The 23,204-nt window shown below is 49.6% G+C and overlaps 1 protein-coding gene across 1 annotated transcript; it reads right to left on the bottom strand.

Moving 5' to 3' along the window:
• Positions 1-902: 902 nt before the first annotated feature.
• On the bottom strand, positions 903-20,769 carry LOC138775536 (eukaryotic translation initiation factor 3 subunit A-like; the record flags this gene model as incomplete). Its single annotated transcript, XM_069955961.1, has 5 exons — positions 903-1,055; positions 8,412-9,020; positions 17,384-17,593; positions 18,821-19,100; positions 20,675-20,769. Coding segments are annotated over 5 exons (1,334 nt in total), but the record flags the coding sequence as incomplete, so codon positions are not given.
• Positions 20,770-23,204: the final 2,435 nt, after the last annotated feature.

The raw sequence follows: 23,204 nt of genomic DNA, 5'->3' as shown, positions 1-23,204 counted from the left end.
GCCCTGTATACCTGTAGTGCCCTGTATATACATGTACTGTATAGATGGAGTAGGGGGTCCTGTATACATGTCCTGTATAGATGCAGTAGGGGGTCCTGTATACATGTACTGTATAGATTGAGTAGGGGGTCCTGTATAGATTGAGTAGGGGGTCCTGTATACATGTACTGTATAGATGGAGTAGGGGGTCCTGTATATACATGTACTGTATAGATGGAGTAGGGGGTCTACCAGTTATTACTGTGGATGTTGTGAGGCAGCTTCCCTAGCAACCATTGCTCCCTGTGAAAATTAAGCTGTAATCCTATTGGGTGCTAAGGCTCCAACTGCCGTTTTCTCTGGGCAGCTGCAGCTAATTATGTCACCTGTGTGCATTGTGGAGATTTTCCAATTCATCTCTATGGGCAGGGGCGGATTAACTCTACCATAGGCCCCGGGCTGTTCACCAGGCCTGGGCCCCCCCACCCCACTGTAACTATGGCAGCACTAGCCTGGTGTTCATAGTACAGGATAGATAATGTCATGATGTCCTGATTTGTGCAAAATTGCCATAAAAAACTGATTTTTTTGCAAATCATGGCGGAAGTGTAGTCAGGAGACAGTACACCACTGAAAGTATAAGTCTTTTTGGGTGGTCATGGGCCCCCCAGGAGCTCAGGGCCCCAGGCTGCCGCCCGAAACGCCCCTATTATAATCCACTACTGTGTATGGGGCGCCGCTCTTCCCCCTCCCCCTCCCCTCCTTTACATCTGGCAGGGACGGGAACTTCTCTAAAACCTTCCCAATGTATCTGTGTGCCAAATTTGGGGTCAAATGGTTCAGGCGTTTGAAAGTCTATACGGGACAGACAGACAGACTTTCATTTTTATTATATATATATATATATATATAGTATCCTGAGCTGTTAATCTCTTATTAGTTACAGGTATAGGAGGAGATCTCACCCTGGATGTTGCTGTTGAATGTCTCCCAGACTCTTCCTATCATTCCTTGTGTTGTTCCGGTTTTCTCCTGTTCCTCAGACGCCCCCCGGGATCTTCCATCACCTCCACCTGCTGTATATTATAGAGGGTTTATATTACACTATAGTTCTGTACAGTTTATACACCTGGGATACAGAATACAGTCACCTATAGAAGCCGCCATCACCCAACTACTTGTTCAGGATGAAGGAGAAGACATGACGTCACCTGATGGAGAGCGGAACATGTCATAGGAGGATATGGCTGTGGTGACCCGGGGGCTGCCAGGGGTGTTAGCTGGGCAGGTGGTCTGTACCGCTGCGGCACTGGTCACGGTGGCCGGGAGGGGTATGTGCCACCACTGGATGTTCAAATACAGAGTCCAGCAAGTAACTTGGCCAGTAAAACGTTTACTGTAGAAACCATCATAAAGGCGCAGTACAATCATCAGTCTTTCTTCCAATAAAGGTGCAGTTTCTCACTGGTGGATATAGATAAATCACAGCCTATTACTGAAGGATATAGAGAAATCACAGCCTCATGGTGGTGGATATAGAGAAATCGCAGCTTCTCACTGGCGGATATAGAGAAATCACAGCCTATCACTGGCGGATATAGAGAAATCACAGCCTATCACTGGCGGATATAGAGAAATCACAGCCTATCACTGGCGGATATAGAGAAATCACAGCCTATCACTGGCGGATATAGATAAATCACAGCCTATCACTGGCGGATATAGAGAAATCACAGCCTCTTACTGGTGGATATAGAGAAATCACAGCCTCTCGCTGGTGGATATAGATAAATCACAGCCTATCACTGAAGGATATAGAGAAATCACAGCCTATCACTGGCGGATATAGATAAATCACAGCCTATCACTGGCGGATATAGATAAATCACAGCTTCTCACTGGCGGATATAGATAAATCACAGCCTCTCACTGGTGGATATAGAGAAATCGCAGCTTCTCACTGGCAGATATAGAGAAATCACAGCCTCTCACTGGCAGATATAGAGAAATCACAGCTTCTCACTGGCGGATATAGATAAATCACAGCCTCTCACTGGAGGATATAGATAAATCAAAGCTTCCCACTGGCGGATTGGACATACTGCCCTAGGTGACAGACCCCAACTGGACGGCAGTCCCTACGCTGCTAAGTGCAGGGCCAGTCGAGAAAAGTCAGCAGTCCAAGTAAAACCAGCCAGGTATGTATAAACCACAAATCAGAACCAAAATCAGTCAGAGAACAAGCCAGAGGTCAAATCCAAGATAGCAAAACAGTACAAAATCACAATACAAAAAGAATACCGATGAAACAGGCCAAGGTCAGAAACACTGTCAGGAGCGAGGTACAAAATCAGATAACAAGCTAAAGTCAGGTAACAAATGCAGAGGTCAGAACACAGAGTGATGCTGGTGTAGTGTGGCAAGGCAAAACTGTCACTGGCAGCTATGGAGCAGCAGCTGCTCGTTTAAATCCACCGCCCCTGATTTGCATGGAGCGCCTGGCAGCTCGTGATTGGCTCTGTCCTCCTGCATAGCTTCGCTCCTGCCCCCAACTGCTGATAGGCTGCTTATCTGCAGCATCAGCCGGCTGGGCGTGTATGGGAATGTAAGCCTGCCGCAGCGCTGCAGAGCAACCAGGTAAATACATGACACTGTGATTTATCTATATCCACCACTGAGAGGCTGTGATTTATCTATATCCACCAGTGATAGGCTGTGATTTATCTATATCCACTAGTAAGAAGCTGTGATTTATCTATATCCACCAGTGAGAGGCTGTGATTTATCTATATCCACCAGTGAGAAGCTGTGATTTATCTATATCCACCACTGAGAGGCTGTGATTTATCCATATCCACCAGTGAGAAGCTGTGATTTATCTATATCCGCCAGTGAGAGGCTGTGATTTATCTATATCCACCACTGAGAGGCTGTGATTTATCCATATCCACCAGTAAGAAGCTGTGATTTATCTATATCCACCAGTGATAGGCTGTGATTTATCTATATCCACCAGTGATAGGCTGTGATTTATCTATATCCACCAGTAAGAAGCTGTGATTTATCTATATCCACCAGTGATAGGCTGTGATTTATCTATATCCACCAGTGATAGGCTGTGATTTATCTATATCCACCAGTGATAGGCTGTGATTTATCCATATCCACCAGTGATAGGCTGGGATTTATCTATATCCACCAGTGATAGGCTGTGATTTATCTATATCCACCAGTGATAGGCTGGGATTTATCTATATCCACCAGTGATAGGCTGTGATTTATCTATATCCACCAGTGATAGGCTGGGATTTATCTATATCCACCACTGAGAGGCTGTGATTTATCTATATCCACCAGTGATAGGCTGTGATTTATCTATATCCACCAGTGAGAAGCTGTGATTTATCTATATCCACCAGTGAGAAGCTGTGATTTATCCATATCCACCAGTGATAGGCTGGGATTTATCTATATCCACCAGTGAGAAGCTGTGATTTATCCATATCCACCAGTGATAGGCTGGGATTTATCTATATCCACCAGTGAGAAGCTGTGATTTATCCATATCCACCAGTGATAGGCTGGGATTTATCTATATCCACCAGTGAGAAGCTGTGATTTATCTATAGCCACCAGTGAGAGGCTGTGATTTATCTATATCCACCAGTGATAGGCTGTGATTTATCTATATCCACCAGCGAGAGGCTGTGATTTATCTATATCCTCCAGTGCTGCTGTAAAGCATGTCACTAAATGCTGTTAAAAGAGCTTGGTGGAGATGGCCGCCACCATAACAATGTACAAAAAGTGATATAAAAAAATACAGAGTCAGAAAATAGTCAGAAAATAGAAACAGATTAGAATAAAAGAACAAGTTTTAATATTTTACTCTAATCAGTAACAGAAAATGGAGGTGACACTGTCCCTTTAAACTGTCACTGTCGGTTCATTTTTATTTTGCAAAATCAATAGTCCAGACGATGTAATTGGGTTTATTAGGCAAATCTGCCAGTATCTGCATTCAAAAAGCCTTTCCCAGGTCCCCCCTCCCCCCCTCCTCTCTCTCATTCACTGCTCATTATCAGAACATCTCCACTCTTTTACATTAGTCGGGCCCTGTGTAACCTATGGAGAGGGGAGGGGGAGGAGGGAGATTAGTCGGCAGCAGAGAGGAAAAAACAAAGGATTACACAGCAGGAACTGTGTGAAAGCTGCTATTCAGAGGTCAGAGAGGTCAGTGCTGACTGTCAGAGGAGAGAGCCTGGTGATGTAGCTGTAAATTAACTCTTTGTTGTCCTGTTTTGGTGCCTCATCTCTCTCCACCCCTCCCCTCTTAATAGACAATCGTGAAGACAGGGGGAGAGCTTCAAACTGCTTTTTCATGAAAAAATGCATTTTTTCATCTAATAAACCCAATTACAAAGTTTCTTAAAATCGCCTGTACTATTGATTTCTGGAAAAAAAAATAAAAAATTAAATGACAGTGACACTATAAGTCTATGTTCACACACAATACGTATGATGGAGCAGTCTTTGTCCAAAATGCTTTTTACTTTTATTGTGTTCTGTATAAAAACTTAGCCTTCAATAAACTCGGATTTACAGGTGAAAAAACAGTTTTTTGTTTTTTTTTACAAAAGCGGGGGGTAAATAATGAGCATGTCCAATATTGTCAATGATCATAATCCATTAGTGCCAATGTTCTATACGGTGTGCGCACTGCCGGACAATGTCCTATTGACTTCAAAGGAGCGCAGACTTCCGCAGAAGTTTCATTTTTTTTAAACCTCTACCTGGAGTTCCCCTAAATAACGGCCGCTGTGCAACATGGGGCGTTATTAATTGACATGACAATTGTTGTTTGGTATGCTGTGTGCTGTGAGAATGGTTCTCAATGCAATGCCGCCCAGGCTGAAAAGAACGGCTGCTGTTTTCTGTTGTTTATGTTGAAAATATGGCCGTATTTTACCTTTAATTTTACGGTGTGTGAACATAGTCTAAATGTCAAAGACTACAGACATACCAGGGCTCCAGATGGCGACTAAAATGGTCGCCAATGCGACTGACATTTTGCAAATGGCGCCCAGATTTATTAATCTGGGCGCCATTTGCGACTGGCCCCGGCGGCGGCGCGCTGTCTCTTTAAGTATCCCCGGCTGATGCGCGGCTGCCGGGGGTGTCCCATCCTATACCCGGCAGCGCGGCGCATCAGTGAGCTGCCTGGGGCCCTGACTTCCGGCACAGGAAGCGCACGTCAGAGACGCTTCCTGTGTCAGAAGTCACAGCCCCGGCGTACAGGGAGCTCACTGACGCGACGCGCTGCCGGGGATAGGACGGGACACCCCCGGCAGCCGCGCATCAGCCGGGGACAGCGCCTGAAGAAGAAGAGGATCGCCGGGGGAGCGGGTTGTGAGGTGAGTTTGTGTGTTTATTTTTTTTTAAATACTGCTTAGCATAGAGGAAAGGGGGGGGGGGGGGGCATCTATAATGGGGGGAAGAGAAGGGGGGCATCTATAATGGGGGGAGAGGGGGCCATCTATAAGGGGAGGGGGTATCTATAAGGGAGGAAGGAGAAGAGGGGGCATCTATAATGGGGGGAGAGGGGGGCATCTATAAGGGGAGGGGGTATCTATAAGGGGTGGGAGAAGAGGGGGCATCTATAATGGGGGGAGAGGGGGTCATCTATAAGGGGAGGGGGTATCTATAAGGGGGGGAGAAGAGGGGGCATCTATAATGGGGGGGGGAGGGGGCATCTATAATTGGGGGGGAGGGGGCATCTATAATGGGGGGGGAGGGGGCATCTATAATGGGGGGGGAGGGGGCATCTATAATGGGGGGAGGAGGGGGCATCTATAAGGGGAGGGGGTATCTATAAGGGGGGGAGAAGAGGGGGCATTTAATGGGGGGGGAGGGGGCATCTATAATGGGGGGGGGAGGGGGCATCTATAATGGGGGGAGGAGGGGGCATCTATAAGGGGAGGGGGTATCTATAAGGGGGGGAGAAGAGGGGGGCATCTATAAGGGGGGGAGAAGAGGGGGCATCTATAATGGGGGGGAGGAGGGGGCATCTATAATGGGGGTAGAGGGGGGCCATCTATAAGGGGAGGGGGCATCTATAAGTGTAGGGCAAACTGGCTGCAGACACTGGGAGATAGATATATGCACAATTATTATTATCAGGGCCCCTCAGGTGTCTGTATTGTAGGGGGTCACTTGCATTAGTCACTAGGTGAGAGATATATCTATCTATATACACATCTTGTGGGGGGTCACTATGGCTGCAGTCATAAGTCCAGCTCAGTATGTATAGACTGTTGCAAGCTTTTAAAGGGAACCTGTCTCCCCCGGTGCCGGGGTGACAGGCTCCCAACCCCCCGTTAGAACCCCCTATACTCACCTCATCGCGCCGGGTCCCGCTTCTGGAGGTGGTCAGGTCACGGAGATCTCAGCCGCTGCAGCCCGGCGTGCACACTGAGAGATGAGTCCAACGCTCATAGAGAATGACGGAGCGCTGGACTCTCCTGTCATTCTCTATGGGTGTTGCACTCATCTCTCAGCGCACGCCGGGCTGCAGCGGCTGAGATCTCTGTGACCCGACCATCTTCAGAAGCGGGACCCGGCGCGATGAGGTGAGTATAGGGGGTTCTAACGGGGGGTTGGGAGCCTGTCACCCCGTCACGGGGGTCGACAGGTTCCCTTTAACTTCAAGTTCAGAAGAGTAAGCCTCATTAAAAGGCTAGCCAAGTGAGGCTGAAGTACTGAGTCAGACTGGATGTGGTTGTCAGACTGGATATGGTTGTCAGACTGGATGTGGTTGTCAAGTTGCAAGTTTCCATGTTGAACGTTTTCAAACTAAGAAAAGAAAGGATCTAAAGGAGGAGGATGCTGCCGCGGCCTCTGCACACAGTAAGTCCCATTTAACATAACATTAATTTTACATGGTTTAAAATGCTGGCGACCAAATATTCTATTTGGCGCCTAAATTTTTCAGGTTAGGAGCCAATGGCTCCTAGGTAAATTTTTTAGTCTGGAGCCCTGTATACAAACATAAAGTGGTCCTTTAGGCTAAATGCTGTAAGGGAAGAGTGCTTACAATGTGCTCCCTGTAGTTACAATAGTAGTTGGTTCCAGGACGACCATTTTATGGGTAACCCTTTCTTCCCCATTGCACGTTCTGGGCCTTAATGACTAAATCATCTCTTTTTGTTCTTCCATGATCGTCTCCCAAGTGGTATATCCTATTTTTCCGTCAACATAGCTACATGAGGGCTTGTTTTGTAATGCTGGGAGGGTTAATCACATGGAGTTCATCAGCAGAGTGACCTCCCGGCATTACAAAGAATGTTGCAGATAAAGCCTGCCAGGGACTCATTTACATCAGCTGTCTCAGATGGGAGGGGGGAGGAGGGGGAGACAGAGAGAAAAGCTCACACAGATTTTTGTGTCTTCAGCAGAAAGCAGCAGCTGAGAACTGGGGGAAGGAGACTGAATAAATAATAAATATGGAAGGAATTGTTATTCTCACCATGGGCATCAACATATCAAAAGTTTGAGTGGAATACCCCTTTAACTCTCTAGGGAGCTACTTTCACTAACCAAACACTATGAGGGGGATTTATCAATTTTATGCCCAGATTTTCTCTTTCTCCTTGGCATACATCTGCCTTGTCCTCCGCTCCGGTGTAGATACGGCAGGGGCAGGTCAGGCCTGTGTCTCTAAGTGAATCTGGCAGATGCCTATCTTTATAAATCCCCCCTTTTAGTCAGTCTCAGGCACTGGAGGCCGGACGGACTCTTCTCTGACAGCTCTCCTGCTTTATTTGTGGATCAAGCAGCCTGCTCCACCAATGAGGAAAAGGGATCTACTCCCTACTCCGCCCACCAGAAGAGGGTGAAGGAGGGAGCACCCGCCACCTGACTTATGGCGGAGAAATCTGTTCATACTATCGCTCACTATCTACAAACCAAAAGTTTAAGCAACCTGAATGAATTCTTTTTTACATTGATATTGCTGATACTAACTCAGTAAGACTCTGCAATTCCCACCAGGCGTACATAACCAGGGAGCAGAAACTCTCAGACACCATCCAACAGATCCAACATCAACAATCCCCAAACAAGAAGTCACTCGCACAAGATCCAGCAACAAGACTAGCCAAGGGGTAACTCCCGGAGTCTCCTGAGGAAGCCTCGAGAACGGCCACAGCCAAATTATCAGACACAGCAGGAAAACCATTGACTTCCAAAGTCTAAAACTGGGAAATACCCAACCTGGCGGCTACTGATGGGCAGAGATGGGGAAGAGGCTATAGCTTTTATATTGTGTACAAGGATTTCTACAAACTCCTCCATATAACACCAGGATGGGATTGTACTATGTACCCCTGCACCCCAAACATTACTTGTAGTGTAGGGAACAATAGAGATCTTACCCTGAGAGACATGAGCTGCGGCCTCTTTAGGAGCTGCGGCCTCTTTATCCCCTCTGGCCTCTATAGGAGCTGCGGGGTCTTTATTGCCTCCGGCCTCTATAGGAGCTGCGGGGTCTTTATCCCCTCCGTCCTCTTTAGGAGCTGCAGTATCTTTATTGCCTCCGGCCTCTTTAGGGGCTGCGGGGTCTTTATTGCCTCCGGCCTCTTTAGGAGCTGCGGCCTCTTTATCCCCTCCGGCCTCTTTAGGAGCTGCGGGGTCTTTATCCCCTCCGGCCTCTTTAGGAGCTGCGGGGTCTTTATTGCCTCCGGCCTCTATAGGAGCTGCGGGGTCTTTATCCCCTCCGTCCTCTTTAGGAGCTGCAGTATCTTTATTGCCTCCGGCCTCTATAGGAGCTGCGGGGTCTTTATTGCCTCCGGCCTCTTTAGGAGCTGCGGGGGCTTTATTGCCTCCGGCCTCTTTAGGAGCTGCGGGGTCTTTATTGCCTCCGGCCTCTTTAGGAGCTGCGGGGTCTTTATTGCCTCCGGCCTCTATAGGAGCTGCGGGGTCTTTATTGCCTCCGGCCTCTTTAGGAGCTGCGGCCTCTGATTTCTCAGCTTTTCGGGCTCCAGCTGAAATAAAAGAGACAAGTTATTAGAACGCTCTCTATAATCTATTATTATAGAATGGAGATAACAAAAAAAAAACAAACAGATTCTATATAAACCATCAGTAACTAATGTACAGCTGATCTCCTGCGCTGTCAGTATACATAAGACTATGACCAGGGGATAGATGACTGAGGAGAGAAGATGAAGAGACACCAAGAGAACGGAGATGTAATAGGGGAACATGTGACCTGGCTGATCCCTACAGAATAGGGAGAGAATGGAGTCTCTATGGGGTAACTGTGTCCTTTCTACAGTAAAGTGGACCCGTATCTTGAAAGATTTTACAGCTCATCCATAGTAATTATCATTCTCTATACAGGCCTATTGTCTGTCCCCATAGTAGTGATCATTCTCTATACAGCCCTATTGTCTGTCCCCATAGTAGTGATCATTCTCTGTATAGGCCTATTGTCCGTCCCCATAGTAGTGATCATTCTCTATACAGGCCTATTGTCTGTCCCCATAGTAATTATCATTCTCTATACAGCCCTATTGTCTGTCCCCATAGTAGTGATCATTCTCTGTATAGGCCTATTGTCCGTCCCCATAGTAGTGATCATTCTCTATACAGGCCTATTGTCCGTCCCCATAGTAGTGATCATTCTCTATACAGGCCTATTGTCCGTCCCCATAGTAGTGATCATTCTCTATACAGGCCTATTGTCCGTCCCCATAGTAGTGATCATTCTCTATACAGGCCTATTGTCTGTCCCCATAGTAGTGATCATTCTCTATATAGGCCTATTGTCCGTCCCCATAGTAGTGATCATTCTCTATACAGGCCTATTGTCTGTCCCCATAGTAATGATCATTCTCTATACAGGCCTATTGTCTGTCCCCCATACCAATGTTCATTCTCTATACAGGCCTATTGTCTGTCCCCATAGCGGTACCCTCTGAGATCATATATGTAAGGGAACTATTGTGACTGGTTTATATTGAGTATTTTACAGATTTATTTCACTTTTAATAGTCTTATGTTATGTCATTAGAGATTAGTCAACCGAAATTCCCGATTTGAGATGCATTCTGAACTTTCGGGAACCAATCAAATTTTTTAAAAGTTCGTCCCAAAGTACATTTAAAATAGCAGCCGAACATAATACATTACAGCAAAAGCATATTTGCAAGGGGTTATTTCTTTATCCTTTGCAGCCATGAAGAGGGTGAAGAGGAGGCGTTGCAGGCCTAGGGCACAGATACTCTAGGCTACGCCAGTTTGACACAGGGCTGCAGGTGTCAGGAATCGAGCCACGCACCCGTTTCCTGCCTCTGCCGAGGCGCACGGCTCAGCTGGGAGAAGTGTCGACGGCGTCCTTCACAACAGGCCGAACTGGTTGCTAGGGGCGCGCCAATGGCGTCCCTAGCAGCCGCCCTGCACTTCCAGGTCTTAGGCCGCACTCAGAGACGTCACAATCACTACATTTCTGCCTATGAGCGGGACTGGTTGCTGGGGGCCCGCCGATAGTGTCCCCAGCAACCAGCCTGCTATGTTTACCTTTTCTTTTGTATGTAGCCACGGCTTCACCACCCTCGGTCGATCGGCATCAGGTGTACCCTTGATGGTGACTGACAGCTGACCTAGCCAGTTAGCTGTCAGCACCTAGGTTCTTGTTCACTATAAATCCCAGCCCCTGGTCTTATCCCATTGCCTGTGATAGCGCCTTGTGCCTTGACCTAGCGTTCTCCTGATTGTTTGTTATTGTGATTTTGACCTTTTGGATTTTGTACCCCGACTTTGCTTCCTGAATTCTGACTTTGTACCTTTGCTGCCCGTGTGTTGCTGACCTCGTATCCTGACCATTCTTTATTGTGTTTGTTTGTCGACCTGTTGTCCGCAGTAACCTTTAGTACTGTTGTGGCAAGTTGGTAGGGACAACTGGGGCGGGTTCAGTCTAGGCTGCACCCGTCTATGTGTCTTTCCAGTACCCTACCTGACAGCAAGTTTAAGGGTAGCTTCACACGTACCGACTCGCAGTGTTAATAACGCTGCGACTCGGCTAGGTCCTGGCAGATCACTTTCACTACATACACACAGCGGTCTGAACGACCGCTGCGTGTATGTAATTCTGCCGGCCGCTTAACCCTGGCGGGCAGGCTCCTCTCTCCCTATGTAAGGCCTGGCGGGCAGGCTCCTTTCTCCTTATGTAATCCCTGGCGGGCAAGCTCCTCTCTCCCTATGTAATACCTGGCGGGCAGGCTCCTCTCTCCCTATGTAATACCTGGCGGGCAGGCTCCTCTCTCCCTATGTAATACCTGGTGGGCAGGCTCCTCTCTCCCTATGTAAGCCCTGGCGGGCAGGCTCCTCTCTCCCTATGTAATACCTGGCGGGCAGGCTCCTTTCTCCTTATGTAATCCCTGGCGGGCAAGCTCCTCTCTCCCTATGTAAGCCCTGGCGGGCAGGATCCTCTCTCCCTATGTAATACCTGGCGGGCAGGCTCCTCTCTCCCTATGTAAGCGCTGGTGGGCAGGCTCCTCTCTCCCTATGTTATACCTGGCGGGCAGGCTCCTCTCTCCCTATGTAAGGCCTGGCGGGCAGGCTCCTCTCTCCCTATGTAATACCTGGCGGGCAGGGTCCTCTCTCCCTATGTAAGCCCTGGCGGCCAGGCTCCTCTCTCCCTATGTAAGCCCTGGCGGGCAGGGTCCTCTCTCCCTGTGTAATACCTGGCGGGCAGGCTCCTCTCTCCCTATGTAGGTACTCAGGGGCAGGGTCCTCTCTCCCTATGTAAGCCTTGGCGGGCAGGCTCCTCTCTCCCTATGTAAGCCTTGGCGGGCAGGCTCCTCTCTCTATTTAAGCCCTCGTGGGCAGGGTTCTCTCTCTCTATGTAACCCCTGGCGGGCAGGGTCCTCTCTCCCTATGTAAGCTCTGGCAGGAAGGCTCCTCTCTCCCTATGTAAGCCCTTGTGGGCAGGGTCATCTCTCCCTATGTAAGCCCTGGCGGGCAGGGTCCTCTCTCCCTATGTAAGCCCTGGCGGGCAGGTTCCTCTCTCCCTATGTAAGACCTGGCGGGCAGGCTCCTCTCTCCCTATGTAATACCTGGCGGGCAGGCTCATCTCTCCCTATGTAAGGCCTGGCGGGCAGGCTCCTCTCTCCCTATGTAAGGCCTGGCGAGCAGGCTCCTCTCTCCCTATGTAAGCCCTGGCGGGCAGGCTCCTCTCTCTCTGTGTAAGCCCCGGCGGGCAGGCTCCTATCTCCCTATGTAAGGCCTGGCGGGCAGGCTCCTCTCTCCCTATGTAAGCCCTGGCGGGCAGGCTCCTCTCTCCCTATGTAAGCCCTGGCGGGCAGGGTCCTCTCTCCCTATGTAATGCCTGGCAGGCAGGGTTCTCTCTCCCTATGTAATCCCTGGCGGGCAGGCTCCTCTCTCCCTATGTGATGCCTGGCGGGCAGGCTCCTCTCTCCCTATGTGATGCCTGGCGGGCAGACTTCTCTCTCCCTATGTAATACCTGGCGGGCAGGCTCCTCTCTCCCTATGTAATACCTGGCGGGCAGGCTCCTATTTCCCTATGTAAGCCCTGGTGGGCAGGGTCTTCTCTCCCTGTGTAATACCTGGCGGGCAGGCTCCTCTCTCCCTATGTAGGTACTCAGGGGCAGGGTCCTCTCTCCCTATGTAAGCCTTGGCGGGCGGGCTCCTCTCTCTATGTAAGCCCTCGTGGGCAGGGTTCTCTCTCTCTATGTAACCCCTGGCGGGCAGGGTCCTCTCTCCCTATGTAAGCTCTGGCGGGAAGGCTCCTCTCTCCCTATGTAAGCCCTTGTGGGCAGGGTCATCTCTCCCTATGTAAGCCCTGGCGGGCAGGGTCCTCTCTCCCTATGTAAGCCCTGGCGGGCAGGTTCCTCTCTCCCTATGTAAGCCCTGGCGGGCAGGCTCCTCTCTCTCTGTTTAAGCCCCGGCGGGCAGGCTCCTCTCTCCCTATGTAAGGCCTGGCGGGCAGGCTCCTCTCTCCCTATGTAAGCCCTGGCGGGCAGGCTCCTCTCTCCCTATGTAAGCCCTGGCGGGCAGGGTCCTCTCTCCCTATGTAAGGCCTGGCGGGCAGGCAGGGTTCTCTCTCCCTATGTAATCCCTGGCCGCAGGCTACTCTCTCCCTATGTAAGCCCTGGCGGGCAGGCACCTATTTCCCTATGTAATCCCTGGTGGGCAGGCTCCTCTCTCCATATGTAATACCTGGCGGGCAGGGTCCTCTCTCCCTATGTAATACCTGGCGGGCAGGCTCCTCTCTCCCTATGTAATCCCTGGCGGGCAGGCTCCTCTCTCCCTATGTAACCCCTGGCGGGCAAGCTCCTCTCTCCCTATGTAACCCCTGGCGGGCAGGCTCCTCTCTCCCTATGTAAGGCCTAGCGGGCATGGTCCTCTTTTCCTATGTAAGGCCTGGCGGGCAGGCAGGGTTCTCTCTCCCTATGTAATCCCTGGCGGGCAGGCTACTCTCTCCCTATGTAAGGCCTGGCGGGCAGGCTCCTCTCTCCCTATGTAAGGCCTGGCGGGCAGGCTCCTTTCTCCCTATGTAATGCCTGGCGGGCAGACTCCTCTCTCCCTATGTAATCCCTGGTGGGCAGGCTCCTCTCTCCCTATGTAATCCCTGGCGGGCAGGCTCCTCTCTCCCTATGTAAGCCCTGGCGGGCAGGCTCCTCTCTCCCAATGTAAGCACTGGCAGGCAGGCTCCTCTCTCCCTATGTAATACCTGGCGGGCAGGCTCCTCTCTCATTATGTAATACCTAGTGGGCAGGCTTCTCTCTCCCTATGTAACCCCTGGCGGGCAGGTTCCTCTCTCCCTATGTAAGTCCTGGTGGGCAGGTTCCTCTCTCCCTATGTAATACCTGGCGGGCAGGCTCCTCTCTCCCTATGTAATACCTGGCGGGCAGGCTCCTCTCCCTATGTAATACCTGGCGGGCAGGCTCCTCTCTCCCTATGTAATCCCTGGCGGGCAGGCTCCTCTCTCCCTATGTAAGCACTGGCAGGCAGGCTCCTCTCTCCCTATGTAATACCTGGCGGGCAGGCTCCTCTCTCCCTATGTAATACCTGGCGGGCAGGGTCCTCTCTCCCTATGTAAGGCCTGGCGGGCAGGGTCCTCTCTCCCTATGTAATACCTAGCGGGCAGGCTCCTCTCTCCCTATGTAATACCTGGCGGGCAGGCTCCTCTCTCCCTATGTAATAGCTGGTGGGCAGGCTCCTCTCTCCCTATGTAATACCCGGCGGGCAGGCTCCTCTCTCCCTATGTAAGACCTGGCGGGCAGGCTCCTCTCTCCCTATGTAATCCCTGGCGGGCAGGCTCCTCTCTCCCTATGTAAGCCCTGGCGGGCAGGCTCCTCTCTCCCTATGTAATACCTGGCGGGCAGGCTTCTCTCTCCCTATGTAATACCTGGCGGGCAGGCTCCTCTCTCCCTGTGTAATCCCTGGCGGGCAGGCTCCTCTCTCCCTCTGTAATACCTGGCGGGCAGGCTCCTCTCTCCCTATGTAAGCCCTGGCGGGCAGGCTCCTCTCTCCCTATGTAAGCCCTGGCGGGCAGGCTCCTCTCTCCCTATGTAATACCTGGCGGGCAGGCTTCTCTCTCCCTATGTAATACCTGGTGGGCATGCTCCTCTCTCCCTGTGTAATCCCTGGCGGGCAGGCTCCTCTCTCCCTATGTAATACCCGGTGGGCAGGCTCCTCTCTCCCTATGTAAGCCCTGGCGGGCAGGCTCCTCTCTCCCTATGTGAGCCCTGGCGGGCAGCCTCCTCTCTCCCTATGTAATACCTGGCGGGCAGGCTCCTCTCTCCCTATGTAATCCCTGGCGGGCAGGCTCCTCTCTCCCTATGTAAGCCCTGGCGGGCAGGCTCTTCTCTCTCTATGTAATCCCTGGCGGGCAGGCTCCTCTCTCCCTATGTAATCCCTGGCGGGCAGGCTCCTCTCTCCCTATGTAAGCCCTGGCGGGCAGGCTCTTCTCTCTCTATGTAATACCTGGCGGGCAGGCTCCTCTCTCCCTATGTAAGGCCTGGCGGGCAGGCTCCTCTCTCCCTATATAATACCTTGCGGGCAGGCTCCTCTCTCCCTATGTAATACCCGGCGGGCAGGCTCCTCTCTCCCTATGTAATCCCCGGCGGGCAGGCTCCTCTCTCCCTATGTAATACCCGGCGGGCAGGCTCCTCTCTCCCTATGTAATACCTGGCGGGCAGGCTCCTCTCTCCCTATGTAATGCCTGGCGGGCAGGCTCCTCTCTCCCTATGTAATACCTGGCGGGCAGGCTCCTCTCTCCCTATGTAAGGCCTGGCGGGCAGGCTCCTCTCTCCCTATGTACCAGTCTGCCATTTACCTTATTCATGTAACATGCTTTGATTTTGTAATGATCTGTGTTGTTACTCCCTATCCCTTGTATAACGCTCTGGAATCAAGGATGGGCTATAAAAATAAATAATAATAACTCTGTCCTGTTGGATCATCGATCTTCTCAATCAGTCTGCTTTCAGGCAAATTCTATGGGAAGATTGCTGATAATACTGATCAATGCAATGTAATGGCATAGCATTGATCAGTATAAGCAATCCTGGAAAAGACACAAACACATAGGCCCCAATACAGACAGTCCGGGGTTGCCAATGGCAACAATATACCTCCAGACGCCTGACAATATATACCGGACTGTGACGTTACATATGTATTTATCTGTGTATCAGGTTTTGTCCTACAGATGTTCTGCAGCAGCTTCTATTAATGCTAGGCCCAGCTTATACACTCTCATTCCAACAACCTGGTGATTGACAGATCTGCCTATAAAGATGTTCTGCAGCAGATGATATGGTTTCTGGTCCCATAGTAGCACATGGCACTTAGTCTTGACGCATGCGCAGTGCCCCGCTCTGTAACCACATGATCACAGCCATGTCATACATGAGACCAGAGACATTATTTACAGGACATGTGCATTCGGCAGGTTCATACGCTAGCGGCTGCCATGATGGGCCCACTATCTGTTCAGGTAATTCCGCATCTACTAGGTCATCCTGATTTCATCTGTATTGCATTACTGCTTAGTTATACTGTAGATATATAAGAACAACTTACCCACTGTCCTGATGAAGTCCCCAGAGGGAGGCGATATGCGTCGGGTCCATCGATCTCCATACTATGATCTCCTGGTGGTTCGGCACACGATCTCCTTTAGTGGTCCCATTGTCACTTCCCAGTGGTGTGCTGTAGTTTGTAGTTGTTTCTTATTCATTGAGTACTGCGTACAGTAATATATCTATTCTCAAATTTAATCGGTCCTGGAGGGCGGTTCTAGAACCGGGCAGTATCTTCCCATAGGGAACAATGTAAATGTTTTCTATTGTTTTTATATTCCATGTGTGCATAGCGCCTGTCCACAGAGTGTAAGGACCAGCAGTATCAGAGCATCTTGCACCACTGCTTACTGTAAAGGAGCAGGGATTCCTGTCATAATGAGGGGGATCCCTGTTCTTTTACAGTGTTCCCCGCAGCAGATCCTGCAGCTTCCAGCTGGTGGTTTCCCCCGTCTATGGCTGCTTCTCCCTTCTGCGGGGAACAGCTTCTGTAGACTGCCCCAGCTGTTGGAACCCATTTCCAGGCTGCTGGCAGATAGGTGGCGGAAGCTGGGGCCGGCTGCAGGAGCTGTTCCCTGTGGTGGGGAGAAGCAGCCATGGCCGGGAAACCTCTGTCCGGCAGCTGCAAGATCCGCTGTGGGGAGGGCGGCCGGCACCAGGAGAGGGTGCTGGTGGCCTGGAGAAGTGAAGAAGAACTGGGACAGGCTGAAGCTGATGAGAAGCCAGACCGGCGCAGGAAGTTCAAACAGGCCCCCCCTCCTGCCTCCGCTGCGGGGAACCCCCATTTAGAGTGGGGATTCCTAACATTATGACGAGAGTACCCGCTCCTGTAACCTCAATAACTGTCTGACTAGCTGACAGTTATCTCCCCTGATTTTGTTCGGTTACCGAAGTGTTTGAATACCGAGGTGTTGGGAACCGAGGTGTTGGGAACCGAGGTATTACTGCATATATTGTTGAGGCAAATTCCTTGAGAAAACAAATATTATCTACGCATACTCACCTGAGTTTGTAAATGCTTTGATTCATATTGGTGAAGTTGATTCACAGAAAAGATATAACATATATTCCCCATTCCCCGGTCACTGGTTGTCCTTCCTTACAGCACTTTTGGTAGATACTAACCACTATAGACCAGGGATGCCCCGAATAGAGCGGCCATTAACCCCCTCCCCCCCTCCACACACACACACACACCCCTTATTTCCTTCACCTGTTGGTAGCTTTCATGTTATGGCTGGTAGGTATATAGCAGTATATACAGTGTAATCCCCCACACCAGCTGATGATCTCACCAGTTTTCTCTCTTATGATGTCTCTCAGCATCTGCAGTTTCTTCTCCAGTTCTCCTCTGTCCACCATGGGACGACTCTTCTCCTTTGGGCTGATGAGGAAGAGATCCTCGGCCTTCTCCATGATACTCGGCTGATGCTCCAGGATTCGGGTTTTGTGGTCATCACTACTGTCCTCCAGATCATCTATCACCACAATGACCTTCTCCTTCCCTGTACACAGAACAAACCCCGGGACACTGATCATCATCATCATCATCATCATCACCATCACACTGCACGTATTACTAATCATACATCACCAACCACCATCACACTGCATGTATTACTAATCATACATCACCCCTCACATCACACTGGATGTATTACTAATCATACATCACACCTCACCCATCATCATCACACTGCACTTATTACTAATCATACATCACACCTCACCCATCATCATCACACTGCATTTATTACTAATCATACATCACTCCTCACCCATCACCATCACACTGGATGTATTACTAATCATACATCACCCATCACACTGGATATATTACTAATCATACATCACCCATCACCATCACACTGGATGTATTTCTAGTCATACATCACACATTACCCATCATCATCACACTGGATGTATTACTAATCATACATCACACCTCACCAGTCATCACCATCACACTGGATGTATTACTAATTATACATCACATTTTTTATTCCTTAACTGTCTCAGTAGTGGAGCCATCTAACATTAACCCCATAATTATTACCCCAATTAAAATTGCCATCAGAGTTCCTGGAAGAGCCGGGTACTGTCACACCCCAGCCCTTTAGATAATGCCCTTGTCAGTTGCAGGCTGGTGTTAGGATGGAGAAGGCTCTGGCCCGTCCTTCCCTGGTAATGCCAGGCTGCTGCTGGATGATTGGTCTGTGTGCAGCTGGTAATAAGAAAGCTGACAGGCCCCGGCAATTTTTAAAATGATTAATTTATTAAAAAGAAGAAATATCAGCGTTGGGTTCCAATAATTTGTTGACAACCGGACAGATTCCAACTGAGCAGCAGCAGCCTAGTACTACCAGAGTAGGAAGGTCCTCATCATATATAATACCATTACTGTCACCCATATATCTCTATGTCTTATCATAGATGCTCCAGTATCTCATCATACATAATACCATCACCCTCCTCCACACAGTCCTCCATCTCTTACCAAGTCTAGAGGAGAGATGCTCCAGCTACCCATCATACATAATACCATCACCCTCCTCCACAGTCCTCCATCTCTTACCAAGTCTAGAGGAGAGATGGAGCTCCTCATCATACATAATATCATCACCCTCCTCCACACAGTCCTCCATCTCTTACCAAGTCTAGAGGAGAGATGCTCCAGCTCCTCATCATACATAATACCATCACCCTCCTCCACACAGTCCTCCATCTCTTACCAAGTCTAGAGGAGAGATGCTCCAGCTCCTCATCATACAGGGAACCTTCTATATTAGTCACATTGATGCGTCCTCTGTTCTTGCTGTGATACAGGATCCCGAATGTGCAGCGATTCACGTCCTCATAGAACTGCAGGAATCCTGTATTACTGATATAACAAGGACGGACGGACTGGACATAATCCCTGAAAACCTCTAATCCCAGCAGCGTCATCAGCCATGAATACTGCACCTCCGCATCTCTGGAGAAGATCCCGATAACCAGTTTATTGTTTGATTTCTGAAAGTGAATGAAGCAAAAATGTAGAAGGGGCCGAGAAGTGTCAGCGAGTCTACAGCTCAGGGGGATTGGTTATCAATCACTTATTGATAACCCTTGGCTGTTATAGATCTATTATGGTGCCCCCTGCTGTTATATACTTGTTACGTGACTGTTATATATATATTAACCCTTTAACCACTGGATTTTGTCTAGGCATCACTGAGATGGTCAGACACTGTCAGCAGCTTAGTCCCACCAAGTGACTCCTCTTATAGACACACTGGACATATTAGGTGGATGTACCCGCTCCAGCACTGGACACATTAGGTGGATGTACCCGCTCCAGCACTGGACACATTAGGTGGATGTACCCGCTCCAGCACTGGACACATTAGGTGGACGTCCCTGCTCCAGCATTGGACACATTAGGTGAACGTCCCTGCTCCAGCACTGGACACATTAGGTGGACGTCCCTGCTCCAGCATTGCACACATTAGGTGGATGTACCCGCTCCAGCATTGGACACATTAGGTGGATGTACCCGCTCCAGCATTGGACACATTAGGTGGACGTCCCCGCTCCAGCACTGGACACATTAGGTGGACGTCCCTGCTCCAGCATTGCACACATTAGGTGGATGTACCCGCTCCAGCACTGGACACATTAGGTGGACGTCCCTGCTCCAGCATTGGACACATTAGGTGGATGTACCCGCTCCAGCACTGGACACATTAGGTGGACGTCCCTGCTCCAGCATTGGACACATTAGGTGGATGTACCCGCTCCAGCACTGGACACATTAGGTGGACGTCCCTGCTCCAGCATTGGACACATTAGGTGGATGTACCCGCTCCAGCATTGGACACATTAGGTGGATGTACCCGCTCCAGCATTGGACACATTAGGTGGACGTCCCCGCTCCAGCACTGGACACATTAGGTGGATGTCTCTGCTTCAGCACTGGACACATTAGGTGAACGTCCCCACCCCAGCACTTGACACGTGAGACAGACATCCCTGCTCCAGCACTGGACACAGACCCTCTGCTTTAGGATACTGTCCTGCACTGTGTTGAAATGTTCACGGCGTGGGTTGGGGTGATCCCAGCCTTGTCCTCCCTTTAGTGTTCTCCATACATATCTGTCTACTACCACACTCCAGACCAGACTAGACTGAATCCTAAGAGTCATGTTGTGTAAGCACAGAGTGCACAGAAGGAGAGCAGAGATAGGTAGGTAAAGAACAGCATCTCTCATAGGCTGGCACAGACCATGTGGTACAAAAACAGTAACCCTTAGGTGACTACAGCTGTGCAATATAAAACAATGGTTAAACATAACAGTGACACCTTGTGATAAAAATAAAGAATACAACTCCATTACCACTGAAGAGATAACTTTCTGACCGGTGCCGAAAGCATTTAACTATGAGACACCCCATATCTATCCAAGTCACTATGCAGTGCTGCACACTCTAAGGAGGATTAGTTGGGGATCATCCCAGCCCATGCCGAGAACCTCTCTATACAGTGCAGGGCGGTATCCAAGGACAGAGGAACTGACCCAGATAGAGCAAAGGTACGAAGATCTCACAGCGGGGGTGACACCAGATAATTTCAGACACTTAGCTACACCTAGATAACCAAGGCTGGGGCTTGTGTCACCCTGGTAGGACGGGTACCTCGACACTGCAGGGAAAAAGGTGGTCAGAGACAGTATAATCGAAACACAGGCACAAGTATCTCTCTCTCAAGTATTCTTCTTACCAATGTTCTGGCAGAGCACTTTACTACCTTGGGCTGGAACCCTCACGACAAACTCCTCTCCTCTCCTCTTCTCTTCACTGCTCAACGCTAAGCTACACAAGTACCGCTACTTCTATCTCTATTCTACATCAGTATCTCCCAGCACAGATCCAGTGAAGCACAAGTCTGTATTAGGATAAGTCATTTTCCATATTACCAGAGACTGTTAGTAAAGCCATTATATTTTTTTAATGGGACTCAGTCATCATTGCACCAGCACCTACACCTATCAGCTATATACACCTTGGGTCACTCTCAGTGTCGGACTGGAGTGCCTTGGGCCCACCAGGGGAAATCATTCTTGGGGCCCACCCTTCTGCCACTATACTTATCTATGGTAACATTAATAAGGGTCCAGTAACACGGTGTGATATGGGGCAGCATAGGGCTGCAAATGATGGCTAATTAGCAGGGCAGGAATATATAGAGATGTGCGGCCGACAGCAATGATTATTACAGCCGCACAAAAGATCAAATCAGCCGACTATCGGGCATTTGCTTGTCAGCTGATCTCTGGCACTTTTACATGGGGCTTCCTAGGAGCGCTTGTTACTGATAATTGGCCGGTGTAATTGGGCTATAAGATAATTTTCTTTGCATGATAACACTGTATACTACTGTATGCTACCAATAACACCAGTATATAAAGAGCAAATATCCCCACACATATTACTGCCATACTGTTACTGACCAAATCCTGTATACTGAGAGTGATATTACCAATAATACCAGTATACAAGGGGGAAATATTATCACCATACATATTACCGCCATACTGTTACTGACCAAATCCTGTATACCATATTACCAATAATACCAGTATACAAGGGAGAAATATTACTAACACACCACAACCATCACTACCATATTGTTACTGACCAAATCCTGTATACTAAGACCAATAAAACACAGTACCGGATTACAAGTAACAAATACCACCACATACTGACTAACACCACCACATACTGACTAACACCACCACATACTGACTAGCACCGCCACATACTAATACCACTACATACTGACTAACACCACCACATACTGACTAACACCACCACATACTGACTAACACCGCCACATACTGACTAACACCACCGCCACTACTGAATAACATCCATTGTACACAGATCACTATCACCTCATACAGTCATATAGAGGTGGCCCCAGCTCTACACAGGCTCTGTACACCATATACATTACAGTGCAGTTATATAAAGTGACTCACAGGGGACGTCTTCTCTGATCGGAGTTCTTCCCTTTTCATCTTCTCCATCTGCCCAGGGCCGTTATGAGAACTTCTCCGAGCCACGAATCCACAGAATCTGCCAGACAGACATATTAGGCTCCTCACTCTGTCACCATCCTCATCTCTCTACACACTGCACATCTGTATTGGCCCCTTTGTGCCTTAATTTAGTGGGTAGGCTGACTCTATGTAGCACTCATGTTGTCCATTCCTCCCTATAGCCCCCTTATCTTGTCCATTCCCCCATATAGCCCCCTTATATTGTCCATTACCCCCCTATAGCACCCTCATGTTGTTCACCCCCCTATAGCCCGCTCACGTTGTCCATCCCCCCTATAGCCCCCTCATGTTATCCACTCCCCTATAGCCCCCTCATGTTATCCACTCCCCTATAGCCCCCTCATGTTATCCACTCCCCTATAGCCCGCTCACGTTGTCCATCCCCCTATAGCCCTCTCATGTTGTCCATCCCCCCTATAGCCCCCCTCATGTTGTCCATCCCCCCTATAGCCCCCTCATGTTGTCCATCCCCCCATAGCCCCCAGTGATGTCCATCCCCCACTATAGCCCCCAGTGATGTCCATCCCCACTATAGCCCCCCTTATATTGTCCATCCCCCTATAGCCCCCCTTATATTGTCCATCCCCACTATAGCCCCCCTTATATTGTCCATCCCCCATTATAGCCCCCCTTATATTGTCCATACCAACACTATAGCCCCACAGTGATGTCCATCCCCCACTATAGCCCCCCTTATATTGTCCATCCCCCTATAGCCCCCTTATATTGTCCATCCCCCACTATAGCCCCCCATTATATTGTCCACCGCCCTATAGCCCCCCCTTATATTGTCCATCCCCCACTATAGCCCCCCCTTATATTGTCCATCCCCCTATAGCCCCCTTATATTGTCCATCCCCCACTATAGCCCCCCTTATATTGTCCATCCCCACTATAGCCCCCCTTATATTGTCCATCCCCACTATAGCCCCCCTTATATTGTCCATCCCCCACTATAGCCCCCCTTATATTGTCCATACCCCACTATAAGCCCCCCTTATATTGTCCATCC

The sequence above is a fragment of the Dendropsophus ebraccatus genome, unplaced genomic scaffold (genome assembly GCF_027789765.1).
Source record: "Dendropsophus ebraccatus isolate aDenEbr1 unplaced genomic scaffold, aDenEbr1.pat pat_scaffold_1739_ctg1, whole genome shotgun sequence".
NCBI classification, from domain to species: Eukaryota; Metazoa; Chordata; class Amphibia; order Anura; family Hylidae; genus Dendropsophus; species Dendropsophus ebraccatus.
This window is presented reverse-complemented; position numbering and strand designations above follow the sequence as displayed.